At 48.8% G+C, this 26,670-nt stretch overlaps 4 protein-coding genes across 8 annotated transcripts; all 4 read right to left on the reverse strand.

Annotated features, from left to right (window-relative positions):
- Window positions 1–2: 2 nt before the first annotated feature.
- Window positions 3–1,208, reverse strand: LOC114777757 (proline-rich protein 18). Its single transcript, XM_028967033.1, has one exon. The coding sequence runs from the start codon at window positions 1,168–1,170 to the stop codon at window positions 490–492; it is 681 nt and encodes a 226-aa protein (XP_028822866.1). The 5' UTR covers window positions 1,171–1,208; the 3' UTR covers window positions 3–489.
- Window positions 1,209–1,978: 770 nt separating this feature from the next.
- Window positions 1,979–6,812, reverse strand: LOC114777754 (protein disulfide-isomerase-like). The gene is made up of 11 exons (XM_028967029.1): window positions 6,644–6,812; window positions 5,555–5,761; window positions 5,310–5,443; window positions 5,105–5,242; window positions 4,656–4,763; window positions 4,448–4,573; window positions 4,165–4,362; window positions 3,973–4,093; window positions 2,348–2,529; window positions 2,188–2,277; window positions 1,979–2,056 (listed from the first exon to the last, which is right to left on the reverse strand). The coding sequence occupies exons 1-11, from the start codon at window positions 6,810–6,812 to the stop codon at window positions 1,979–1,981; spliced, it is 1,551 nt and encodes a 516-aa protein (XP_028822862.1).
- A 4,697-nt stretch (window positions 6,813–11,509) lies between these two features.
- On the reverse strand, window positions 11,510–15,903 carry LOC114777753 (zinc finger protein 501-like). 5 transcript variants are annotated; one of them, XR_003746011.1, is made up of 5 exons: window positions 15,514–15,632; window positions 12,657–12,743; window positions 12,254–12,542; window positions 12,027–12,171; window positions 11,510–11,937 (listed from the first exon to the last, which is right to left on the reverse strand). XR_003746011.1 is itself a non-coding variant. In XM_028967026.1 (3 exons), the coding sequence occupies exons 1-3, from the start codon at window positions 15,768–15,770 to the stop codon at window positions 14,240–14,242; spliced, it is 1,359 nt and encodes a 452-aa protein (XP_028822859.1). In that variant the 5' UTR covers window positions 15,771–15,903; the 3' UTR covers window positions 13,577–14,239. The 5 variants fall into 5 exon arrangements, 3 of the variants coding, with proteins under 3 accessions (XP_028822859.1, XP_028822858.1, XP_028822860.1); XR_003746010.1 differs by lacking the exon at window positions 15,514–15,632 and adding an exon at window positions 13,258–13,416; XM_028967026.1 differs by lacking the exons at window positions 11,510–11,937; window positions 12,027–12,171; window positions 12,254–12,542; window positions 12,657–12,743 and adding exons at window positions 13,577–15,444; window positions 15,760–15,903 and having other exon boundaries at window positions 15,514–15,656.
- Window positions 15,904–18,940: 3,037 nt separating this feature from the next.
- LOC114777751 (ubinuclein-1-like) lies at window positions 18,941–19,598 on the reverse strand. The gene is made up of 3 exons (XM_028967024.1): window positions 19,412–19,598; window positions 19,191–19,320; window positions 18,941–19,121 (listed from the first exon to the last, which is right to left on the reverse strand). The coding sequence occupies exons 1-3, from the start codon at window positions 19,495–19,497 to the stop codon at window positions 19,005–19,007; spliced, it is 333 nt and encodes a 110-aa protein (XP_028822857.1). The 5' UTR covers window positions 19,498–19,598; the 3' UTR covers window positions 18,941–19,004.
- Between the last annotated feature and the right edge of the window lie 7,072 nt (window positions 19,599–26,670).

Genomic DNA, 26,670 nt, shown 5'->3' on the forward strand with positions numbered 1-26,670 from the left:
GGACATGTGGGGCGGAGTGTGTGAAGTAGTCCCCCCAGCTGGACTACACGACTTGATAAGCATCTCGCAGCGACCACACCATGGACGTTTTAATAAAAGTCTTTATTACGAACCATGTCTGAGGGACATGGACTCTGCACCCCGTTCCAGCCCTGATCACATGATTAAAGCCTAGATGGACGTGTCCATCACCGTGACTCTCTGTGTGATCTTTTGGCCTGTCCTTCCAGACAAGGGCGGAGTCGCTCCCAACGTCCAGTCCCGTCCATCCTGGAGGATCAGCATTACAGGAGCTTTAGAAGCCCGGGAACCCAGACAGATAATCCTCTGGAGATCCTAAAGCGGGCGGGGCAGCTTGATTCAGCGGGCGGCTCCTGAAGGCCACGCCCAGATTAAATATACAACCTGAATCCTAAATAAGTACGTCAACAGGCGAGGGGCCCGTGCTAATTTGGGGGTCAGGCGATCTTCTGGAGAAGGTCCCCAGGGTCAGGCGATCTTCTGCACGTGTGCGGCGGGGCCGCCGGCGCTCTCCACGCCCCGCAGCCACTCCCGGCACTTGTTCACCACGCCCTCGTCCACCCCGCGGCCCTGGTCCTCGTCCTCGTACTCCACGTCGTCGTACTTGTGCCGCTCGTTCAGCAGCGAGACCCTCAGCAGGGCCCCGGGGTCCCTCCGGCTGACGGGGATGCTGGAGCGGAGCGCCGGCTGGGCGGAGCCCGCTTGGTGGGCGGGGCACCTCTGCTTGTGGAGGTTGCGCCTCTGGAGGAGGAGGAAGGCCTCCGGCGTGAAGGTGAGGGAGAAGGGGCCCGTCCCCCGCTGCGGGCCCGTCCCCATGCTGCTTCCAGACGAGCTGGAGGTCTGCAGCTCCACAGGCCGCGTGCTCGTGATCCAGGAGCTCTGGGCTCCGCCCCCTCGCCTGGTGGGCAGTCTGCTCGGTTTGTGTCCCAACTTCTTGAGCGTTTCCTTCAGGGACATTTGTTCCACCTCGATGTCCATCGGGGACGTCTCCGGCTTCCTGATGGAGAGACTTCTGGCCGGAGGAAAAGGCATCTTCATGGAGAACAGCAGCAGGTAGGACAGGAAGTGGCCGAGCGAGGAGAAGAGCGGGAGGAAGTGCGAGGCGTGGACGCGGTCGTCATGGTTGTCCAGGTTTCCCAGGACGGGCATCTGTCTCGCAGGCGGCACTGGAGGGAAAACCTCACGCCCCGCCGACGCCCCCTTTAATGGCAGATGGGGGCGGGGCGGGGCGTCCCTCACTAATGCCCCCTGACGTGTGGAGATCAGACATCTACACACCTGACCGCGCCCCACGCAGCGAGACTCGCATGTCCTCTGTCACATGTCTCAGAACGTTTCATCTAATCCCATTCGCCAGCTAATCTCCACTAATCTCCATCTTGACACACACACACACACACAGTAATAGTGTTACAGGGTGGTAGTAGACTAGCAGGTATCACACTCGCCTATGAACCAGAAGACCCAGGTTCAAACCCCACTTACTACCATCGTGTCCCTGAGCAGGACACTTAACCCTGAGTGTCTCCCGGGGGGGACTGTCCCTGTAACTACTTACTATGAACCAGAAGACCCAGGTTCAAACCCCACATACCACCATTGTGTCCCTGAGCAAGACACTTAACCCTGAGTGTCTCCAGGGGGGGACTGTCCCTGTAACTGCTGACTGTAAGGAACTCTGGATAAGGGCGTCTGGTAAATGCTGGAAATGTAGATGTTGCTTCTCACAGGTTCCATCTGATCTTCATTTCTAACGACAGGAACTGACCAGAGAACCGTGAAACGTTACAGGAAGTACAGAAGCAGGTGGGGAAAATCTTGACCCCTGACCCCTGACCAGGGCTCTTCCTGCATCAGATTTATTGATTCTGAACACACAAGCATCTACAAGACGATGATTAAAAGCAGTTTAATAAGTCGGAGGATGAGTGTGTGTGTGTGTGTGTGTGTTTGTGTTTTAGAGCTCGTCTTTTTCTTTCTCCGCCGCTTCGGCTGCTTTCACGACCTCGATGTACTTCTTCCTCTCTCGCTCCTCCTGTGTGGCGCACCAGAAGAAGGAGATAAGGATCAAACCGTCCACCACAGGAACATCTAGCTGGTAGGTGGTGTGCGTTTAGGGTCAGTGAGTGTGTGAGTGTGTGTGTGTGTAGAATGTGTGTGTGAGACCTTGGCTTTGTCTTTCTTGGCTTTCTTGACCTCGTTCTGGATAAATTCCACCAGCGCATCGGTTGTTCTGTCACCTGAGTAGGAAATGACCTGTAAAACACGCACAGCGTTACGTGGAGATGAAACCCACGCCGTCCCACGTCCCCCGTCCCCGCCTCACCCTCTCGGCGTACACGGCGGGGAACAGTCTAATGGAGGGCGGCTTCTCCAGCGTTCTGATGTTGATGTCGTTCAGTGTCGCGTCCAGCCTGGCGATGACCACGTTGTCGTGGTTACGGAAACGCTGTGCCAGCTCCTCCCACAGTGGGAAGAGGGCGCGGCTTTCTGCGTTCCAGCCAGAGTCTGCAGAGAAAAGGAGCCACACTGGTGATCTCCAAGCTAAGAAGAACACTCAGCAGGCATGATGCAGGACCGCGGCAACGTTCTACTCATTGGAAGCCCGGCATCATCTCTCGGTAAAGAATTCTAACCGGAACGAGAAGATCTGGACGCGTCCCACCGATTCTGTCCTCACTGCTTTAGCTACTGGTAAAATTGGGCAGGTTCCTGATGAACAGAGTACTGTCCTACACGAGAGCAAGACTCCATAACAGTTAAAACACACATATTCTATGATGCTCATCTCACCTAGACTGTCCTAGATAGTCCACAGGGGACATGGACATCTACCATAACCACCCGAGTTTAATCTGTCTCTCTATGAGGGGCTCCAGATCCTGGTTCCAGGCATGAAACGAATCAGAGGGTCACCTCAGCCACCACCACCATAACAGCTAGAGCTTCAGGGATCTTCAGATGGACCAGCAGCATTATAGTGGACATGCCATGTAGACCATGACACTAGAATAAACCTACTCTGCACTGTCCAGCACCCCCAAACATGGACAGATCCTTTCTCCAAGTTGGACTGTTTAATCCCAACCCTGCACAGATACCTACTGCACCCTCAGTCACTCACCCCTTCACAAGGTTCCTCACTTTCATTCCACCCGAGGTTTTAGTGGAGATTTTCCTTCTGTGCAGAAAGTGTCAAAGTGTGTTGTGTGTCGACTGCAGTGCCTGTTAAAGTCCATCTGCAACCTGTATGTGGTTCTGGGCTCAATAAGAAATAAATGGTGGTAGCAGCCTGGTGGAGTAACACACTCGCCTGTGAACCAGAAGACCCAGGTTCAAACCCCACTTACTACCATCGTGTCCCTGAGCAGGACACTTAACCCTGAGTGTCTCCAGGGGGGGGGACTGTCCCTGTAACTACTGACTATGAACCAGGAGACCCAGGTTCAAACCCCACTTACTACCATCGTGTCCCTGAGCAGGACACTTAACCCTGAGTGTCTCCAGGGGGGGACTGTCCCTGTAACTACTGACTATGAACCAGAAGACCCAGGTTCAAACCCCACTTACTACCATCGTGTCCCTGAGCAGGACACTTAACCCTGAGTGTCTCCGGGGGGGGACTGTCCCTGTAACTACTGACTATGAACCAGGAGACCCAGGTTCAAACCCCACTTACTACCATCGTGTCCCTGAGCAGGACACTTAACCCTGAGTGTCTCCAGGGGGGGACTGTCCCTGTAACTACTGACTATGAACCAGGAGACCCAGGTTCAAACCCCACTTACTACCATCGTGTCCCTGAGCAGGACACTTAACCCTGAGTGTCTCCGGGGGGGGACTGTCCCTGTAACTACTGATTTTAAGTCGCTCTGGACAAGGACGTCTGGTAGATGCTGTAAACGTAAATGTTGTGTGTGTGTGTGTGTGTGTGTGTGTGTCTGTACTCACAGAACAGGACCAGCACGTTGTTCTTGTCGTTGAAGACCACTCGCTCAAAGTTCAGACCCACCAGCTCCTTCACTGGTTTCTTGTCCCAGTCCTCAGGAACGGGTTCACTGTGCATTTTGACCTACACACACGCGGCCAGCGTGAGGAGCAGGAGGAGGAACCAGCACCTCCGGCTGGATGCTGTGGACCTACCTTGGCCCGGCCGAGAAGGTACTCCTGGCAGAAGTGTGTGAGCGTGAGCGTGTCGAGGCGGTCGGACTGCAGCTGGTACTGCAGGTGGTCGGTGAGGTTGACCATGCGCACGGTGGGCGTGTCCTCGGCCCTCACGTGGAAATACTCCATCACCCGCCCGTTACGGGGCTCGTCCGCGTCCACCAGCACGAAGAGGATCTGGCGGGGTCCAAGGAACCAGGCTTCCATCAGATCTCCTCGTATGACCAAGCACACACACACACACACACACACACACACACACCTGCCCTCTGAAGTGGGCCGCTGTGGTCTGGAAGGCGTGGTGAAGGTCTGGGAAGTTCTTCTCGGTCTTGTTGATGAACAGGAGGAGATGATTCATCACCAAGGACGACAGGATCTGAGAGGCCGTCTGTCACAAAGCAGAGATGTTGGTTCGTAAACGTGTGTGTGTGTGTGTGTGTGTGTGTGTACTTGTGTTGGGGTCTTAGTACCTTTCCTGTGTACTCAGTCACCAACTCGAACTCATGAATTCTGATGAAGGTGATGAGATCTTCCTTTGTTGTCTCCTCGCTCACCTCAAACGTACTCTCCAGTTTGGACTGAGACACAAACATTTACATTTACAGCATTTACCAGACGCCCTTATCCAGAGCGACTTACAGCCAGTAGTTACAGGGACAGTCCCCCCCTGGAGACACTCAGGGTTAAGTGTCTTGCTCAGGGACACGATGGTAGTAAGTGGGGTTTGAACCTGGGTTTTCTGGTTCATAGGCAAGTGTGTTACCCACTAGGCTACTACCACCCTACCACACACACACACACACACACACACACACACACACACACACACACACACACACACACACACACACACACACACTTCAATGTGTCAACTACAGTCTGATTCCCGCTTTGTTGAGGCTGGTTGATGGTGTTTCACCTCCTTGAGCAGCAGGACGGAGTCGGACGTCAGCTGGAACGTCCTGAAGACCTCGTCACTGTCTGTCACTCCGAAGGGGAGGTCAGCAACGTCACCGGCAACGGAGTAGAAGACGTCTACTGGGCCACGCTTCACATCCTACACACACACACACACACAGTAAACGTCCGGGACCACCTGACTCACGTTCTCGCATCACCCTCACCTTGAACAGGCCCAGCACCACCAGGTCATGTGATTTCAGGAAGGTCTCTGATTGGCTAAGGTCTGCGAGGACCTCAGCACTTGGACCCTCCCTCCTCTGCAGCCAGGTCAGGATGGCTGTGGAGTGTTTCAGAACTACCACACACAGACACACACATGATGAAGATGAACATCGTTTATAAAATCTGATGTAATAATGATTGTGTGGTTTGAAATGTGGAGATGATGTTTGGTGCTTTGCTTTACCAGGACACTGGATGGGACTGTGTTTGTCCCCCGACAGGTAGAGACGCATCGATGGCACCATGGTCACGTTTAGCTCCTCTGCCAGCTCTTTCTGTTTGGTAACATCGACCCTGCCCAGCTTTGTGGTGATGGGCGTGTCCTTCAGCTCTTTGGCAGCTTTGCTGAACTCCATGATGGAGCCCATGGCATCACCTGAGAGTGGGGCGTCTACGGAAGAGGGACAGTGGCGTCTACTGAGACGTTCATATGACAAATCACATGATGTCCAGAAATACTGAATACGCTGAACTCAAATACACAAACGTGACATCAAAATTCATCAGACGCCTTTATCCAGAGGGACAGTCCCCCTGGAGACACGCAGGGTTAAATGTCTTGTCCAGCGACACAGTGGTAATAAGACTGAGGTCTTCTGGTTAAGAGGTGAGTGTCTTACAGCTGCATTAGATATGTATTAGATCTGTGTTGGTTCTGTGTTATAACTATGTTAGTTCTACGTTATACCTACGTTAGTTCTGCGTTAGATGTACATTAGTTCTGCATTATAACTACGTTAGTTCTGCATTATAACTACATTAGTTCTGTGTTATAACAATGTTAGTTCTGCGTTAGATGTACGTTAGTTCTGCATTATAATTCCGTTAGTTCTGCGTTATAACTACATTAGTTCTGTGTTATAAGAACGTTAGTTCTGCGTTAGATGTACGTTAGTTCTGCATTATAATTCCGTTAGTTCTGCGTTGTAACTACATTAGTTCTGTGTTATAACAACGTTAGTTCTGCGTTAGATGTACGTTAGTTCTGCATTATAATTCCGTTAGTTCTGCGTTATAACTACGTTAGCTCTGCATTAGATCTGTTTCATTTTTTGAAACCCTTTCTTCACTATCAGCCGTTCTATTGTGTCTCGACCGTAATGGTGTGACTTTGATTTGTCCTCTTTAATCTCTCCTGCAGACTGGCGTGATAACACACAGCTCACATACACTTATTTACACACCACTAACTCAGACTTAATCCTACTTACTACTCATACCTCTCCTCTCACCAGTAACACACACACACACACACACACACATACACACTTACAGAAGTGCACCAGCAGTTGTTGATGGAGTCCCAGCGCCTGCTTGAAGTTGCTCTTGGTCAGTAGCAGCACCCCGTTCTCCTCGGTGATGGTGCCGGGTTCCGTCCCACCCGCACACACACTCAGACAGAGCCACACACACACCGCGCACAGCGGCCACACACACTTCATCGTGCCCATGCTGCCGGCCCACACACACACCTCTCACAGCGAGAGCGAACGAGTCCGGCGGAGGTCTGGAGTAAAGTGTGTCTACCTGCAGCGGGGAGTGTCTCCAAGACTACACTGTGTGTGTGTGTGTGTGTGTGTGTGTGTGTGTGTAGTGTGTTATCAGTTTGTACTTTGACATTTCCGCTATCATGGAGGCAGTAGAGAGTGTGAGAGACACGACGAACTGACCTTGAAGAGGTTTATTCGTTCCACGCGGTTCCACAGATGTTCTGCTACTGGATGGGTCTAAGCTGGAGGTGGGTAGATGAAGGTCTCTCGGTGTGTGTGTGTGTGTCCTCTTGTTCATCAGGAATCCATCACATACTCATTAAAATGACTCACAGATTCATGCATCCCAACCTACACCTTCCACACCTTTAAAAGGTCCGGTTCAGACAACCATATTGGGGCTGAATTCTGTGTTGCTACGGGATCCATCCAGAACCTTCCATTTGTTTTATGTAGAAAATCAAACATCTGGCCTTTAACTGAGCTCACCAACGTCTCAAAGTCAACTTTATTACACAAGTCCACAGAGAGACGAGATTGTGAAAAGGGACACTGCGCACCGACCCGTACTATATAGATGGCATGGTGCGGACAACCGTCCCCACCCAAATTACTATACGTATGACACACAAGAGATGGTGGATCAGCTCCCCATCCTCCGTTCAAACCCAGAGACGCACTAACAGTCCCCCGTCACTTGGGGGCGCCTCTGTGTCACTGCTAGATGGCCCCGTCATGTCTAGTCGAGAGAAGATGAGTAATTAGTGAGATGGGTTATTATTTCTACCTTCTGCATCCTCAGAGAACCTCTGGATCTTTGACATGGTACACAGTAAACATGGAAAAGGTTTATACCGAATACGAAATACAAGCTGTTTGGAAATGGATGATATGCGTCCCAGGTCTTCATCCAGCTTTATACCTCTCATTTTATCTTGACCATAAAAGTATTTTAATGGCTGTGAATAAATAGTACAAAATGCACAAATAAATCACGTTTTATAAATCAATGCAGACAGAATTGATTTAAACTCAGTTCATGTGTGTTTTTTTATTTTAATCATTAATGTCACTGTCTACTGAGTCTAGATGCTTCTTCTGTTCTTCTCTCTTCTCCTGGATTGGGGTCCTGGACACTAATTCAGCGCCCTCTGTGGCTACCCAGCATAACCCAGAACAAGGTGTCTCGATATGAAGAGAGAAATGGAACGAAGACGACATTGACTGGGACGAGTAGAGAAACCAGCAACTTGTTACTGGAATGTACGAACATGCAGTAAACTGTTAAAAAATGTAAAGAGTGAAATACCATAATACATAGTAATGGAGCACGTTGCATAAGATGTCCTCGTCTCCTGGTTCCTCCTCCTCACTTGTGAGCCTCTCGTGATGGCATGGAGGTGGCCTTGCTCTCCACTTCACCAGTCACTTCCCCACTGAACAGCTGAGTGGACACGATGGACCACAGTTTCCTTGTGGAGATCAGATCACATCAAGTCAGCGTCAGCCGATCAGAGAGGAAGAAGAGTTGCATGGACGCCCAGGAATGAGGGACTCAGGACAAGCTCACGGCAGAAAGGTGATGACAGGAAACCACGGAAACCACTGCACATGGACACCGGGCCACTAGGTCTGCTCGCTGCTCCCTGGAGGAGCAGATGTTGCACCAGACAGTCATGAAGCATGTCCTCGAGTAGACCCTCAGATGTCCAGGAACTTAATGCTACTGACTCTCTGCAGTGTCCGGGACATGTCCAGGATGTTGAGACAGGACAGTGACTGTGATGGTGGTGCCATCCTGTGTGGATGTGAACAGCAGCTCTATGTCCAGCAGTACACAGAGGGACGAGACTGCGAAGTCTGCGAAGTTCCAGCAGTCTGGAATGTGGTGCAGCATGAAGACATCAAGCCTTCTGACAGTCAGACAGTGTGTGTCTGTGTGTGTGTCACCGAGAGACACTTAACAAACATTCCAACATCAAACAGGAAATCTGTCATTACCGACAGGAATCTGACCACCTCAGTCCTCGCACGACTGTGGTGAACATACCTGACCTGCCATGGCTGCCATGGCTGCCACCTTCCTCGCAGATGAAGTTCACCATCAACTAAATGTATTTTATTTTATAGAACGACACCAGATCGACTTCAGGCCGAGGTCGGAGCTTTACTGCGCCACCTAGTGTCCAACATGAGAAAGACAGAACAACCAGATGGCTGAGAACTTCCACTGACATTCATCCTGCAATCATTTCTGAGATCTGAAAAGCGGACCTTTCTCAGTCCGTCACCAGAAGCCATCACGGCTTCCATTCAACCCAGTGCAGCTCACTATTACCTCAACCCTTTGGTCGTGGTCGTGTCTGAACGAGGAGAGGGAGTGGCGCCCCCTATGGATCAAGATAAGAGACGAATCAGACTGTAAAAGCAGCACAAAATAGTGACGTACAGTTTATTCACTCTGGATCAGTGGTTCTCATCAGTATTATAAGGTGGGATTCCAGCTCCATGTAAAGGTGAAGTGATGGTCATTGTGAAACACTGCAGCACAGCGCACGGTGACACTGTGAAACGTGTCCTCTGTATTTAACCATCACCCTTGGTGACAGTGGGCACCATGACAGGCGCCCGGGGACCAGTGTGTGGGGACGGGACCTTCATCAAGGGGACCTCAGACCGGCAACCTTCTGATTACGGGGCCCCCACTGCCCCCTAAATGATGCATGAAAAGTCTTTCACTGTTAACCATTTCAAGTCATTTGCAGTGTTTACTGTATACAGATGTAATAAACATTTGATGAATGAACATCATTTTAACTGATGTTTCAATTTAGTAAAGATAATTACTTTCACTTTCACCGTCTAAACACGCCTGACACGTTTCTCCAGCGCTCCGCCTTCCTCGCGGTATCTCGGCGATAACGTTGAGTTAAATCGCTGCTCTAATGAACTTCTCCTCCATCTTGCTTTCAGGGCCGCTTCAATACTTTGTTTGCCTCACAGCACGAGCAGAAGGTCTAAATGCAAATTATTTTAAATGTTCGTCCCGCCACCTGTCCCTCTACTTCGTGGTGGCGGAGGCTGACTAGTGGTGTAAATGTTGTCACCTGTCCCGTCACACGTCCTTTCACACAAAATATGTATGTGGACGCCAGAGCCGTTTCCGAGAAGTGAAGCTGCTGCCAGGAATGAAGAGTGAGATCATGGGTTCCACATTCAGCACGTGATGTTTTCTCTGGTCTTCTGTTAAAGTCCCAGACACAGTGTCAATTATAAAGTCCAGTTTATCACTCAGTCCCCCTGTTAGACACAGACAAAGTTAAATTCACCCTAGTTAGGCTGTCCTAGTCAGGGTACCGGGCCACTGTACCCCCAATATACCACCATAACCACATATTTCTGTACCAGGCGTACGATGCCACCGTCTGCCGCTGCTTCTGTTTGTTTTTCTCCGAGACACGGAATCAAGCTCCCAGACTACTGGCAGACCCCAGTGATCAGACCAGCAAATAAATCCTGGTTCCTGACAACTGCTTTACAAGGACATACCATGAAACAAACCAGAGGGTCACCACAGCCACCACCACCGTTACAACTACAGCTTCAGGGATCTTCAAATGGACAAGTAGCATCATAATGGACACGTAATGTCCACCATGACACTGGCATAAACTTTCGACTTCTCCACCTCAAAACTATAGGCCCTTTTCTCTTATTGGACAATCACCAACCTGCACTGACACCAACTGCAGGTTCACTCCACCCTGGAAGGGCGTCCCTCGCTCTATCACTCCTTCCCAACGTCTCTTCACACCTTTTTTGTGGAGTTTTTCCTTGTGTGCAGAAGGGTCAAATATCGGGGTGTCAACTGTAGGGCCTGTCAAAGCCCATTGAGACGTACTGTATGTGATTATGGGTTATATAAGAAATAAATGTTGTTATTCTATTTCAAAATGACTGGCAGAAACCAGTAATCGTGCACCAACACCCCCTGCACTTTATTGGGTTAATTAATTATTAATTACAGTTTATTAAAATTAATTCCACAACAGCTTACTTTGATATAATTTTATTTTGCTTGAATCTTACATGGTTTTCTTGGTGTGACCACGTTGGAACACTGTCGGTCATGAAGGATTTTGTTGCTGGTTTTTGTATATTAATCATCTTTTCTTTGATTGGGTTACCTGGGCTGTTTGGGACGGTCCTTCTTGTGACACTTCCTGTCACCACACCATCGCTGGCGGGTTCCACCGGTGTGTTTAGCTTTTTCTACTTGGATGTCTATATGTATTTTGTAGTTGGTGCTCATTGTGTTCCCCTCGTCGTGTTTTCTGGTTTTGTTGGTCTCTCTGTCTGGTAGGTCGGTGATGGTCATTTTTTGGGAATTTTGACCTCCTTATGTCTAATTGGCCTCTTTTATGGGCTCTTCAACTGACCTTCGCCTGACTGGTCCCTCACAATCACGAATGACAACTACCTGATACCCTGAAGATGAAACTACGGGTTACTGAGCACCAATATTAAATCTTATTATGCCTTTTATGTGGCAGAATGTCCAGATTTGCACGGTGAATTCTAGATTCTCTTTAGGAAAGACGTTCCAGGCCAGTGAGTTCCAGTGAAGAAGCGTTTCTTAGACTGGTGGGTTCACTTTTTATTTGATTTATTTTAGAACATTAATGTCTTCTATCTATGCACAATTTGATGGGTTTCACTGCGTGTTGTACAGGAATCTTGAAAACCCCACCTACTACCATCGTGTCCCTGAGCAGGACACTTATAACCCTGAGTGTCCCCGGGGGGGACTGTCCCTGTAACTACAGACTGTAAGACGCTCTGGTAAATGCTATAAATGTTTAATATATAAGGAGAACCATTCAGACGTGGAATAAGACGGTGATACAGCTGGTACAGAAAGCTGGAAGGAGAAGGACCACAGCTCCACGACGAGGTGCGGCATGGTGGCTACAGGCGCTTGTGGACGTCCAGGCCGGCGCCGCACAGAGGACACTTGTGATGGGCGTCTTTGAAGGTGTTCGAACAAAATGGGATGAGGCAGCATCCAAACACCATACTGGGAGAGAAGGGGGGTGAGTAGGTCAGTACGTTCCTCCTGCACTGAGAACTGAGTGTGTGTGTGTGTGTGTGTGTGTGTGTCGTTACCCTAAGATGATGAAGACGAAACACATCAACCAGGCAAAGGCTCCAACTTTGTACTCAACGCTGGTGTTGACCCTCTGGTGGCAGGTGGGACACGTCGTGAGGGACGGTCGGTCACCAAGTTTACCGGAGGTGATCACCACCTGAGCTGGATGGCGGGTAAAGCGGGAGATGTTCAGTAGAAGTGACCTACACCCTGACCTCCAGATGTTCAGGGAGAGAAAACTCACTCTGAGGCTGAGCGGCCATCACCATCGGCTGGACCACTGGCTGCACGGTGATGGGCTGGACCACGGGAGGGGCCACCACCTGCTGCACGGCCACCGGCTGCGGCTGGAATACAGGCACCTGCTGCACGGCCACCGGCTGCACGGCCACCTGCTGCACGGCCACCTGCTGCACGGCCACTGGCTGCGGCTGCTGGTACACGGGCACCGGGGATTGGGGCTGGTATGGCCGGCGGTGGCGGATGGCCCTCCGGTTTATTCTGTACCATGTTGATGCTGATGTTGAACTTCTCTGAGGAACAGCAGAGTGAGACCATCACCTGGGCACCACTGAGCTTCACCACTTCTCTGCTGGTGGATCAGGAACCGGATGAGGAGCAGTATAACCTGTCTGGACCGGTCTTACCTGCTTTGTCTGTGGAAGCCATGTTTCTGACCAGGGATCTTAAAGGAACACGTGATGAACTGGTTCTTCTACAGGGTTATATTTATCCTGAAACGGAGAAGATAAATGTACAGAATGTGGAATTTAATTTAAAAAGACAGAGAAAGACTGCACTTCACACACTTTAATATTTAATATCTACATTCCACACAAAATCAAATTTTTTTTGGAGTCAATTTAAAGAACCATTTAAAAAGTGTCAGTTCAACTCCTGTCAATCATTTACAATTTCATATAAAAACGCTTTAATCTGACTAATTAGATATAATTGTTAACAGTAAATGGTATTACAATTGCAAAAAAACCCCAATGTGAATAGTCCTGAAGAGTCACGATTCGTTACTGAATGAACAAATGAAATAATGAATTAGAATCAGCACAAGAGTTAACTGAGCCGATGACACGAATAGAATAAATCCAACAAAACTGTTCAATAGAAGAAAATAGAGCGGTTGGATAAACTAGAATATAAGAGTAAAATAGAAAAAGCGCAGCAACAAGGATGATCACGTACGATAATAACGTATAAAATCCGAATTTAAATAAGAGTTTACGCAGTTACCTGGTCTGCAGGGTGCAGAGGAGAATATGAATGAATCTCACACAGATACTTTCCTTTTATGTCACAGAAAATATTTCAGCTGTAGAATGTTGCCACGCTGGATTCCTGATTAAGACACACACACACACATACATACACACACACACACTCAAAAACTATTTTTAAATTCATTACTTTTAATAAGAAGGAGCTGGAAAATATCACTGATGCTTCATATGGTTCCATATCTGATGTATTATGCATTGGCCTTGCGGCGTGAACAGAGGTTCAAATCCCAGTTTGCCACCGAGGTCCCGTCCCCACACACTGGTCCCCGGGCGCCGGGGGAGGACACGTTTCACAATGACAAATATTCACTTTCACTTTCATTTCCTCGACAGGCCCACACACACAGCCGTTCAGACAGCATTCTTTTAATCCCATTTCTGCTCAATCATATTAATTCCAGTCCACTCCAAAACCTTCACAATTCTGCTGCTCATCATCTCCTGGCCTGCAGCTTCCACACTACCAGCCAAAATTCCTGTTTCCAGAAGAACATTTACTCTGCATGGTTATATAGGGTGATGGTTCTCTCCATATTGTTTGTTCTTATTTGCTGTGTGAACTTGTTCTTGGCCGCAGAAGCAGGTTTGCAGACGTATAATTTATTTCTATTTTGTACAATTTCCGTGAAAATAAGACATGAAGCGTTTCCAGATGATAAAACCCCTTTTATTTCAACGAAAAAGATTGTTCTTTACTTGGCCAGTAGGCGGCGCTCTGGAGAACAGGGAGAACAAATGAGTGGCCAGATCCAGAACAGAATCAATAAATACACACAACAGATCTGGCCTTCATTCTTCTGACCTTCATCATGGAACCCCGTCATACAGCTGCTGCGTGGTCACCTCCCTGCTGATGAGGTATCTGCATCTTCCAGGTCTCTTCACCACATGGTGGTGCATTATGGGTACAGGTACGGCATCTGTGGTGGGTTCCGTCAGATCTTCTCCGCTGCGCTGTGCAGCCTCTGGTGTCTTCTGAAGTTGGACGAATGTGAGAAGCGCTTGCCGCACTCCTCACACCGGTAGGGCTTCTCTCCAGTGTGGATCCTCTGATGTCGCTGGAGATTACTAGACGTTGCGAAGGTTCTGGAGCAGATTGTACAGAGGTGCTGCTTCTCGCCAGCGTGGGTGCTCTGGTGCCGCTGGAGATCACCAGACGTCGTGAAAGACCTGGAGCAGACCAGGCAGAGGTGGGGCTTGTCTCCTGTATGGACTCCCTGATGTTTCCTCAGGTTCTTGGTCCTCGCGAAGCTCTTGCCGCACTGCGAGCAGCTGAAGGGCCTCTCTCCACTGTGCGTTATCTGGTGGACTTTCAGGGTTCTTCTCTGTTTGAAGCTCCTCCCACACTCCAGGCACCGGTGGGGCTTCTCCTCGGAATGTGTTATTTCATGCAACTTCAGGTCGTCGCATCTTATGAAGCTTTTGGAGCAGAGGCTGCAGACGAAGGGCCGTTCTCCCGTGTGCCTCCTCTCGTGCGCGGTGAGCGCCGCGCGCCGCAGGAAGCCCCGCGGGCAGAAGCTGCAGACGAAGGGCTTCTCTCCAGAGTGGATCCTCTGGTGCTGCCGGAGCTGAGATGTTTGGGCGAAGCTCACGCCGCACTGCGTGCACTGGTAGGGTCTCTCTCCAGTGTGGGTCCTGCGGTGGACCCTCAGATGCGTCAGCTGCCTGAAGCTCACGCCGCACTGTGCGCAGGGGTAGGGCTTCTCCCCGGTGTGCACCCTCTGGTGGACCTTCAGATCTTCCAATGTCGTGCAGCTCTTGCCACAGAGCGAGCAGTTGAAGGTCTTTTCTCCAGTGTGGGTCAGCTGGTGTCTTTTGAAGGTCTGTTTCCGTCTGAAGCTCTTCCCGCACTCTTTACACTGGTACGGCTTCTCTCCAGTGTGGGTTCTCCGATGTTCCTGCAGGTTGCTGGATGTGCTGAAAGCTTTAGAACAGAAGAAACAGTGGTGTCGCTTCTCTCCAGAGGGAGTTCTCGGATGTTCTCTCAGGTTCTCGGACGTTCCGAAGCCCTTGCTGATCCACCTCTCGTCAGCATGTGTTAGATGGAGGCTTTGTATTGGTCGAAAGTGCCTCCCACACCGGTGCAGGACCTCCTCGCTCTGCTTGCTGCATCTTCTTCTTTCAGCAGCTGGGCTTCCATCTGCTGGAAGGATGAGAACACGTTCATCCATGAACGGCTGCATACGCTGTAGCCGGACGATTCTCTCACCTGATGAGATCTCGTCCTCATTTCCTGCTGGTTCCACCATACTACCACGGTTCTGGTGTGAAGCAGCATCTGATGATGTCTCTGGTGGGACATGGTCCAGGCTACCCGCATCAGCAGAGAAGCAGGGCTTCCTGGGATCCATCCTGGGAGTGATGGAGAGATGAAGAGTGAGGGTCACCATCACCTCAGAACAAAACAATCGTGACTCTTATTTTAATACCGATGCAGAAGAGAAGCGCGGATTACTTGAGATCCATCCTGGTAAATAAATCCGAATAGAAATCCTGGAGGTTCCAGTTCCTGCTACTGTGTTTCCACCGCCGATCGCCGCCACTTCCGCTTTGCGGGGTTGCCAGATTGGCTCCGGGAAAATACGCCTTTACTCGCTTTTACTCACTTTTAACAGTTTACTCTTCTAATGTTTCTCTTCAGTCTGTTTCAGCTCAGGATCCGTCTTTCAGCGCGACGCCACCTGCCTCGACGTAGGAAAAAAAAATGGCCCGATTTACGCTGATGTGGCAACACCGTCCAGCCTGCCTGAGAACCGCCCCTTGCCCCGCCCACTTCCAGTGCATTTCCCCCAACAGAGTTGGACCACAGATAGCGTCTTCATTCTTGAACAGAATTTAAAATACTTTACTTGAGAAGTAAGTGTGGAAGTATAGAGCACCATCCACGCTTTTTAATCAGAGAGACGGTCATGTGAAAGGGAAGTGACTGTCATGGTGAAACACTGCAGCACACGGTGACACGTGTCCTCTGTATTTAACCATCACCCTTGGTGACAGTGGGCACCATGACAGGAGCCCGGGGAGCAGTGTGTGGGGACGGGACCTTCATCAAGGGGACCTCGGTGGCACCTTAATGTGGACCTTGCCTCCTTCATAGGTTACCATGCTTCCATCTGCATCTCTGGTGGGTTTCTGCAGATCTAATGGGTGGTAGTAGCCTAGCAGGTAAAACACTCGCCTATGAACCAGAAGACCCAGGTTCAAACCCCACTTACTACCATCATGTCCCTGAGCAAGACACTTAACCCTGGGTGTCTCCAGGGGGGGACTGTCCCTGTAAATACTGATTGTAAGTCGTTCTGGATAAGGGCGTCTGGTAAATGCTGTAGCCTCTGGTGTATTTTAAAGTTTGTGACTCTCCACACTTCTCTCCAGTATGGATTGTCTGGTGTTTCCTCAGGTTCTTGACCCATGTGAAGCTCTTGACACATTGTGAGCATGTGACGTTCTCTCTTGGTGAACTTCTACATTCAGAAACATGACCATGGAGATGTTTAAAGTGAATTGATTGTCACATGCACAGCACACGGTGCACATGGTGAAATGTGTCCTCTGTATTTAACCATCACCCTGAGTGAGCAGTGGGCACCATGACAGGCGCCCGGGGAGCAGTGTGTGGGGACGGTGCTTTGCTAAGTGGCACCTCAGTGGTACCTTGGCAGATCGGGATTCGAACCGGCAACCTTCTGATTACGGGGCCGCTTCCTTAACCGCTAGGCCACCACTGCCCCTGGTAGTGTTGTGTTGAGGGCATGATCTCACCTGCAGAGATCACGTTCTTCTCATCATTTATCATCACCTCCTGCTGGCTCCAGTTCACGGTCCATTTTGTGAACCAGATCCAGGAGGAAATGTTAGTCCGTGGTTGTTATCTTCTGAAAAAAATTATTCTGTCAACGTAGGTCGGAAAAACGTGACCGATTTCATTTCAACTCAAGACCGACTCTTTCCAGCCGGTGGCTTCCTGTTTATATCCCAGAATGCAGCGGTCTCTGGTGGCAATGGGGACACCGGCCCCGGAGACATGAAGAGAATTCTACTCTGAAGGGTCAAGAAGACCCTGAAAAAAAAAAAAAAAAAAAACAGCCCATCATGTTCAATTTTTACTGGTTGGGGTTAAAAGCCACCGTTCCTCCATGAAGACCAGCTGAAGTCATATCTGATTAAAAAATAAAAGCTCATAAAGCCACAAATAACCAAAAATTAAATCTTTATTTAACAGGAAAAATTAATTGATGGTGCGCTGGTCCGAGACCGTTCAGGAGCTTCAGGGTTTAAATAAGAGCTTTTCAATGGAGACCATCTTTAAATACTGAGACAGAGAGAACTTCCTGTGGTCATTCAGGCCTTCATCACGTCTAACATGCCCACCTGAGATCAATATAGAGAACATGTTATTCCTCAACACACACACACACACACACACACACACACACAGTGTATCTGCTGAACTTACGGAACTCGAGGTTGTAGAGGAACTTCTATGCTGTTCCACGTCTGTCAGGGGCTCCTGGCTGATGGAGGGAACGACTTGAGGGTCCATGTCCTGGAGGACCACAGAGAGACCCCTGGACAGGCTGAGTCCCACACACTCAGTGACCAGAGGTGACCTGGACTGGACCAGATGTTGCTTCATGCCTCCACTTAGGGCACCAGACTGAGGACCAGCAGAAGGGAGGGATTTTCTGTCTGGCCGGTTCTGAAGGATGGAGAGGAGAACAGAGCACATCATACACCAGGTCCTCCAACAGAATTATACAATACTTGTTCCATGGAATCTTCACCTCCCTCACCCAAAAAAACAAAGTACCTTCAGTTTGGGATCTGGCCCAGGTTGGTTCTTCACTCTGAAAAAAAGACAAGGGTTGTACTTAATCTCTGACTTTACAAAAGGTCGAGAAGATAGAATGTCATGCTCACAACGTTCCTGCAGCCAGACCATGGACTTTACGGCTCTCCCTCAGCAAAACCCTTAACAACATGGGTGTGGAAGTATGAAATATTACAGTTGATTATATAATATTGCCAAGGACCTTCTGAAAGTACCTGGACTGCATCCAACCTTCAGGCCACAATGGTCTGACCTCAGTTTCCAGAAAGTTCCTGAGGTAGTCATCCATAGTGAGGTTCCTGGGTTTCTCCAGTTCGTAGCAACTCATTTTGGCCTTCACCACCTCACACAGATGATGCCTGTAGGAGGAACCAAGGAGGTCCATTCATCGGAATCCATGGCTTCAACCAGTATTAAAAACCATGCCCCGCCCACCTGGTCTCTTTGTTCCACAGAAACATCTTCCGTGGCCCCACAACCTTCTTACTCTTGACTGGTGTAACCACGCCCTCCTTCTCCCCTTCTCTCTGTGCATCTTTCCCCAAATTCCTGTACAAAACAAAAACACACACACACACGGTTCGGTTGGTGAAGATACCTCCATTAACAGGCTTTTACATAAGACATCAGAACGTTCTCCTTCAAGAGACCCCAGCTCGTGGTCTGCGGTGGATTTACATTTACAGCATTTACCAGACGTCCTTATCCAGAGCGACCTACAATCAGTAGTTACAGGGACAGTCCCCCCCTGGAGACACTCAGGGTTAATGTCTTGCTCAGGGACACGATGGTAGTAAGTGGGGTTTGAACCTGGGTCTTCTGGTTCTGGTTCACTACCACCCTTAAAGAAGTTTCCTGTGTTGAGGACCCTACTTTGCAACTGGAGCTGAGGTGTTGCAGCTGTGGTGGAAATGGGTGATCTGCTCAGGCATGGTTCTGGCCACAGCATCTCTCAGCTGCTGCAGGGGTTCATCCACGCCGCCACCCTGAGAACAGAAGAACATGAGGACAAACGGAACCACGACACCCCCAGAAGCCCACAGCAGGGCACAAACCTGCCGGACCAGGCGGAGCTTCCTGGCTCTCTTGAGCAGAGTGTCCTTACTGAAGGGCAGCTGGGTGGAGAGGTAGGAGTAGACACGGGAGCGCACGGCCACGCCCAGCTCTCTACACTGTATCTCCAGCCTAGGGAAAGAAACCAGCTGGAAGTTCTACCAGGTTACACTGAAAGTCATGTCGTTATGTCTAAAGCTCCAGGACACAGCCCAGAACTCACATTAGCAGCTCCTTGTTCACATCCTGAGTGAAGAACTTCAGCTTGCTGGAGCCCTCAGAGACCTTGGCAGCCTGAAATATAAACATGCACAGTGCACTTCTTCTACACAACTTCTGGTGGAAACACTGAGAAAATACCACAAAATGACCCTTCCAGTAAAGCACAATGCAGGCATCTTCTCAGGTTTCTCAAGAACTATTAATAAACTACGATCACGATCTCCAGCCAGACGTTGAGGTGGAGTTAGAAGGTGACCAGCTCTCACCATCACCAGCTGGTCAATGCAGTCCTCCAACAGACGTGGAAGCCCACAGGGTAGGGAGACAGGGGCCTTCAGAGCCTGGCTGAGGACAGTGACCTCTGACCTGTACTCCTGGGCCTCATGTTCATCACCTTCTACACGCTGGTGGGCGGTGCTTAGGACCTGCAGTGGGTGCTTGCTCTCGTTGGCAGGATTGCTTGGCACTGACTGGTGGAATGGATGGGGTCAGTGGGGGATCGGGTCCTGGACCGGGTGGAGGACACTGCATCTTCTCATCCCACAGACTCAGCTCCCGCATTTTTCTTCTGGTGGAATTTCCTCAGCATGCTGTCCAAGCTGGAGACCGAAGACCTCTTCTTCTTCTTCTTCTTCTGCGGCCCATTTTCTACCATTTCCTCTGCAGACCTGTGGACAGTGGAGAGCAGATCCATTTCATCCAGTATCTCAACCACCACTCATGTGCTAAAGGAAAAGCTGAGCTGAACTGGATCATCTGCAGACCTGGTTTCACTCTTCCTCTTCTTCACATTGTCCTCCTGGATTTGGTCCTTCAGTTTCCTCTTCTACAGACCAAAAAAAGCATATCTGTGTGACTACAGTGAAAGTGACGTGATTGTCATTGTGAGACACAGCAGCGCGCCAGCCACACGGTTTGAAACGTGTCCTCTGTATTTAACCGTCACCCTTGGTGACAGTGGGCACCATGACCAGGCGCCTGGGAGCAGTGTGTGGGGACGGGACCTTCATCAAGGGGACCTCAGTGGGCACCATGACAGGTGCCGGGGATGCAGTTGTGTGGGGACGGGACTTCAAGTGAAGTTGGAGGGTGGAAGACATACTTTTGTTTTTCTTTGTCCCCTGGACATTCGTCCTCCTCAGATCCTGACGCCCGCCTGAACTGCAGGGTCCCCATGTTGATGTAAGAAGCCCCCCATGTGCAGTGGTGAGGGCCGAAGGCACCAGCTCATCATACTGTTCACAACAAAGTTCCTCAGGTAATCAGGTCTACACAACCAAACATCCAAGCCCCAAATTACCCAGAACACCCCTGTGCTGAATCTTCACGCCTTAATATCCGCATGTTCCTCACAGCTTTACTGTCCCATCATAGGACAGAAGATGTTTTAGACAACAAGCAGATATTACATGCAAATAACTGACAGTAACTAGGACTCGTTGGACAATCATATTGCCATCATAATTAATATGAACGTCCTTATTCCCGTCCAGCTTGCAGGCGGCCTGGACTTGTCCTGAAGAAGCTGCCTGTCTGCGTCCTGAGAGAAAGTGAAGGAAGCTCACAGCTTCAGAGTTGTCGATAAACGAGTCTTCATCGTCATAACCGAACCCCAGATCCACCAGATCCTGCAGCCGCTCCTTCCCCTGAGGGACAGAGAGAGTCGTGTTGAAACACTGCAGCACAGCACACGATGCTCACAGGGAAATGTGTCCTCTGTATTTAAACTGGAGAAGATGAAGAAGCATGGGATGGATTTGATTGATTGATTTTGTATTGGCAATCAGATTAAAAACTAGACTTTGTCAATTTTTCGGAACAGATGACCTGAGAAGATCCACCTCCATCACCAGTAGATTTATATGGAGAGAGAGACTCCAACCGACTCACGTATTTTCTCCTCGGCCGCCTCCGCCCGCGTGTCCGGGGTCCCGGTCCGGGTCAGTCGGGTTCTGCCCTGGGGGAACAGGAGGAAACCGGCACGGTGGGTTAAACGGCGGCGGCGCTTCTCTACGGGACGTTTACCGAGAACCCACCAGCTCCGGGAAGTAGAACTCCGCACAGCCGCCCTCATGCGGGCTCCCGCCAGGCGCAGCTCGAAGCGGGGTTCGGGTCTGGGTCGGGATCCAGGTTCGGGTTCGGGTCCAGGTTCGGGTCTGGGTCCAGGTTCGGGTTCGGGTCCAGGTTCGGGTCTGGATCCAGGTTCGGGTTCGGGTCGGGGCGGAGGCGGGGGCTCCCCCATGCAGACGGTGGGCGGCAGGAGGGTCAGCGGGACCCGACGTGGCTCCGGCATCGCGCTCAACAGGCCGACCTCGCACCTGCGGCCAGGTGAGTCGCGCCAATTAAGCGCGGACGCGGCGCGTCGGTATCGCGAGAGAAGCCCGTGCGTGAGCACGTGGTGAAACTGCCATAATAATAATAATAATAATAATTATAATATTAATAATAATTAACGCGTCGTTTTACTCTTCTGTCACATCAACTCTCGTCCGCTTCAGTATTTCTAAACCGTACAACATCACACGCTACAACAAGGTGAATCCGCCAGGGGGCGCTGCTGCGTTTGGGTTTGGCTGATAATGAACAAGCGAGAAGGGGGATTGTTGTTATTATTAATACGTCACTTTTAAAATCGTTTCATATTTATCGATGGCTGTTTGTGGCTCATGGTTGATTTACAAATCAGTGAAATGAACGTCTATTGTTAAAATTCACCCCATAATATATCCAATTCATCATGTAAACAAATCAAATAAATCATACGTTACTCAATTTTAAACAATTTTTACTATTCTGTGAACGTGGAATTAAGTAATTAAAGTTTAAGAAGGGGTGACAACAGCATTTCTAATTTCATTATGATTTAAATTGTGATTTCATCTTCTCAACCTCAGCTTCATGGTGGGTTTCAGCAGATCATGGAGCCTCCAGGAGCAGGAGACCATCTTCTGACCTTCCAGACCATGCTGATACAGAACGGTGTGTGTGTGAGCTTATTCAACTGGCAGATGGTGGTACACCTGGTCCACCATCATGAGGGTCTTCCACAACCTGTTAACAAACACACACACACACACACACACACACACCAAATTTACCGAGGATGGGGGCTTGTGGAGACCCGACCCGGCAGCGGCAGCAGCGTTTCTGAAGATCTGGAGTGGTGAGGAGCAGATACAGCCGCCCCGTCGCCGCCTGGCTTCCCTTCAATTGAATTTGACAATTACAATAGCGGCGTAATTGCGGTCTGTCGCCAGCGATCGGGTGTTAACGTATCACAAAGTTATTCTAACGGGATCAGGGCCACATGCGCCGCGCCGCAATTATAAACGAATTTCACGCTCGGGGCTCCTCATGCAAATGAGATCCACTTCCTGCCGGCTGCCTGGCAGGCCGGGGCCACGCCCGCTTATCTGACCGCCAGAGGCGGGGAGTCACATCGCAGGCCCTTTTGTTTAGGCACGACCCGCGTTTCAATAAGCTAATGGAGCGCGAGGAAATTGGCTCCCAGGCCCCCGGGGGCCCGGCAATAAAAAAACGGTGTCGGTACACGTGCGAAGGACAATGAGCTAAGACAAGGCGGGCCTGAAAGGAGGACAAAGAGGGACAGATGGGGAGAGGGCGGGGTCGCTCGGTGCCAGGACAGAAGGAAGCCGCCGTAGCCACCGTCCTCGGGTAATTTATAAGGCGTTCGGGGACCCGGGTCCCCAGAGTGCATAATTTAGCCCTTTATTAACTGGACCAAACAAGAGGGAGTTTTAATTAACCAATCAGTCTCCGTGGCAGCGGCCCAGCGTGGCTCATTAAAAGATCTTTTAGACGAGGAGCACAATGGGCTCCGGGCGCCAACATGAGGGCCACGCCCAACAGTTACGGGGCCAATGGACCTCAAGCCACACAAACCATGAGTCTGATGTCATCTCGCCGCCAGTTTGGGGACATTTCTGAACATCCGGCACATGCGGCCAGATAGACAAAAGAACGACTTTTCCAGAGAACAGAACCCAGAACTGTAGGTCACGTTCTATCAATCATGTAAATTCATGACCATGTTACATTTATAAGTTACTTTTTATTAAAAATGTAAATCATGTGATGTAAATAAAATACAATATTTAAATCATTTTCTCCCCAGAACTGGGGAACATATGAAATATGTAATAATTGTGAATTATATTTTACTGGAGGCCAGTTCCATACACCAGTGTTTCTTATGGGAGAACGTTCTGATGTAGAACTTCTGCTTCGTTAATAGAACCTCCTCTGTGCGGGTTCTGCTTGTCCTCTACTCTACTGGACAGATATTCATCTGAAGCGATTTTTAATGTTTAATTCTTCAATTTTCAGATTTTGTTTATTAAGAATGACACAGTCCACCAACACATGAGTTCAGATCAACATGTTTAAAAGTGTATTTTAAATATTTTATTATAATCATTTATATAATACATTTTCTGCACTGAATAGATTTAAAATCCATTCAGACGGGTAAACGGTAATTCTGTAACCGAGAAAACATTCTTTTTTATTCTGGTTATTAAATTATGAAGCAATATTAAAAAATTCATTAAAACACATGTATGTAATTAAAGCACAATTAACCTGTAAGTCGGATTTTACGCCCATTTGTTCTAGTGGCTTTAAATTGAATGAATTGCTTGTTATTAATAATGCAATTATTCTTTTCACACACACACACACACACACACACACACAGTGTGTGTTTTAAAGCCCGTCACCTCTGTCTGTATTAATAAGAGGGGACCTCATTAGTGCGTTCATTTAGTCCATTCGCGCAGATGATGTGATTGTTCGAGGTGATTTGATCTTCAAAAGATCCTAAATACATTAGAAGAAAGGAGTTGCGGATACTGTGCGTGCACGTGTGGTTCTACTCCCTTCAGAAAACATCAAGTTAACATTAATTACTTAATCATAAAACAGCACATTATAACATCAGTAATAAGTCAATTATGTTTTATTTTCGATAAAAAAAATAAAACAATCGACTTGATTGAAAGGTTTGAGAGCTCCCGTTCAGCAGAGGATGTCGACAATGAAACAAGACTGTTACTAGTAATATTACTCAAAACAATAAAATAATAAATATAATCCATTTAATAAATAAGAAATTATTATCCTAATTACTGCAGCATGCCAGCAGGTTCCTTTAGGGAAGGAAGAAGGAACGATGCCACCATGGCTCGTGCTGAAAACAGTCCCCTCTGGTTCGGCTGTAAGTGAAGAGAAAGTGAAGTGATTTTCATTGTGAGACGCTGCAGCGCAGCACACGGTGACACAGTGAAATGTGTCCTCTGTATTTAACCATCACCCTTGGTGAGAGTGGGCACCATGACAGGCACCCGGGAGCAGTGTGTGGGGACTGGTAGGTGTTGATGTAGTTATTGGTAGTTGTTGTAGACAACTTTGTTGGTAGATGTGGGTAGGTGATGAGGTAGTTGTGTAGTATTTGGTAGGTGTTGATGTAGTTATTGGTAGTTGTTGTGGACGTGAATAATGGTCTGTGTAGTTGTGTTTGTTGGTAGATGTGGGTAGGTGTTGATGTAGTTGTGTTGTGTAGTATTGGTAGGTGTTGATGTAGTTATTGGTATTTGAATAATGGTCTGTGTAATTGTGTTTGTTGGTAGATGTGGGTAGGGTGTTGATGTAGTTGTGTAGTATTTGGTAGGTGTTGATGTAGTTGTGTAGTATTTGGTAAGTGTTGATGTAGTCACTGGTAGTTGAATAACTGTGTAGTTATTTTTTGACTGTCAGTAGTTATTGTAGCAGTTGGTAGGTAGTTGTTGGTTCTTGTGGTTGTTGCTGTAGTTATTTGTCTGTGTAGTTGTGTAGTTAGGTGTCGGTGTAGATGTGTAGTTAGGTGCCTGTGTAGTTTGTGTAGTTAGGGTGTCTGTGTAGTTGTGTAGTTAGGTGTCGGTGTAGTTGTGTAGTTAGGTGCCTGTGTAGTTGTGTAGTTAGGTGTCGGTGTAGTTGTGTAGTTAGATGCCTGTGTAGTTTGTGTAGTTAGGTGTCGGTGTAGTTGTGTAGTTAGATGCCTGTGTAGTTGTGTAGTTAGGTGTCGGTGTAGTTGTGTAGTTAGGTGTCTGTGTAGTTTGTGTAGTTAGATGCCTGTGTAGTTGTGTAGTTAGGTGTCGGTGTAGTTGTGTAGTTAGGTGCCTGTGTAGTTGTGTAGTTAGATGCCTGTGTAGTTGTGTAGTTAGGTGTCGGTGTAGTTGTGTAGTTAGGTGTCTGTGTAGTTGTGTAGTTAGGTGCCTGTGTAGTTGTGTAGTTAGGTGTCTGTGTAGTTGTGTAGTTAGGTGTCTGTGTAGTTTGTGTAGTTAGGTGCCTGTGTAGTTGTGTAGTTAGGTGCCTGTGTAGTTGTGTAGTTAGGTATCGGTGTAGTTGTGTAGTTAGGTGTCGGTGTAGTTGTGGTAGTTAGGTGTCTGTGTAGTTGTGTAGTTAGTGTCTGTGTAGTTGTGTAGTTAGATGCCTGTGTAGTTGTGTAGTTAGGTGTCAGTGTAGTTGTGTAGTTAGTGTCTGTGTAGTTGTGTAGTTAGATGCCTGTGTAATTGTGTAGTTAGGTGCCGGTGTAGTTGTGTAGTTAGGTGCCTGTGTAATTGTGTAGTTAGGTGTCGGTGTAGTTGTGTAGTTAGGTGTCTGTGTAGTGGTGTAGTTAGGTGTGTGTGTAGTTGTGTAGTTAGGTGTCTGTGTAGTTGTGTAGTTAGGTGTCTGTGTAGTTGTGTAGTTAGGTGTCGGTGTAGTTGTGTAGTTAGATGCCTGTGTAGTTGTGTAGTTAGGTGCCTGTGTAATTGTGTAGTTAGGTGTCGGTGTAGTTGTGTAGTTAGGTGTCTGTGTAGTTGTGTAGTTAGGTGTGTGTGTAGTTGTGTAGTTAGGTGTCTGTGTAGTTGTGTAGTTAGGTGCCTGTGTAGTTGTGTAGTTAGATGCCTGTGTAGTTGTGTAGTTAGGTGTCGGTGTAGCTGTGTAGTTAGGTGCCTGTGTAGTTGTGTAGTTAGATGCCTGTGTAGTTGTGTAGTTAGATGCCTGTGTAGTTGTGTAGTTAGGTGTCGGTGTAGCTGTGTAGTTAGGTGTCTGTGTAGTTGTGTAGTTAGGTGCCTGTGTAGTTGTGTAGTTAGATGCCTGTGTAGTTGTGTAGTTAGGTGCCTGTGTAGTTGTGTAGTTAGGTGCCTGTGTAGTTGTGTAGTTAGATGCCTGTGTAGTTGTGTAGTTAGGGCCTGTGTAGTTGTGTAGTTAGGTGTCGGT

This window comes from Denticeps clupeoides, unplaced genomic scaffold (assembly GCF_900700375.1).
Source record: "Denticeps clupeoides unplaced genomic scaffold, fDenClu1.1, whole genome shotgun sequence".
In the NCBI taxonomy this organism is placed as follows: Eukaryota; Metazoa; Chordata; class Actinopteri; order Clupeiformes; family Denticipitidae; genus Denticeps; species Denticeps clupeoides.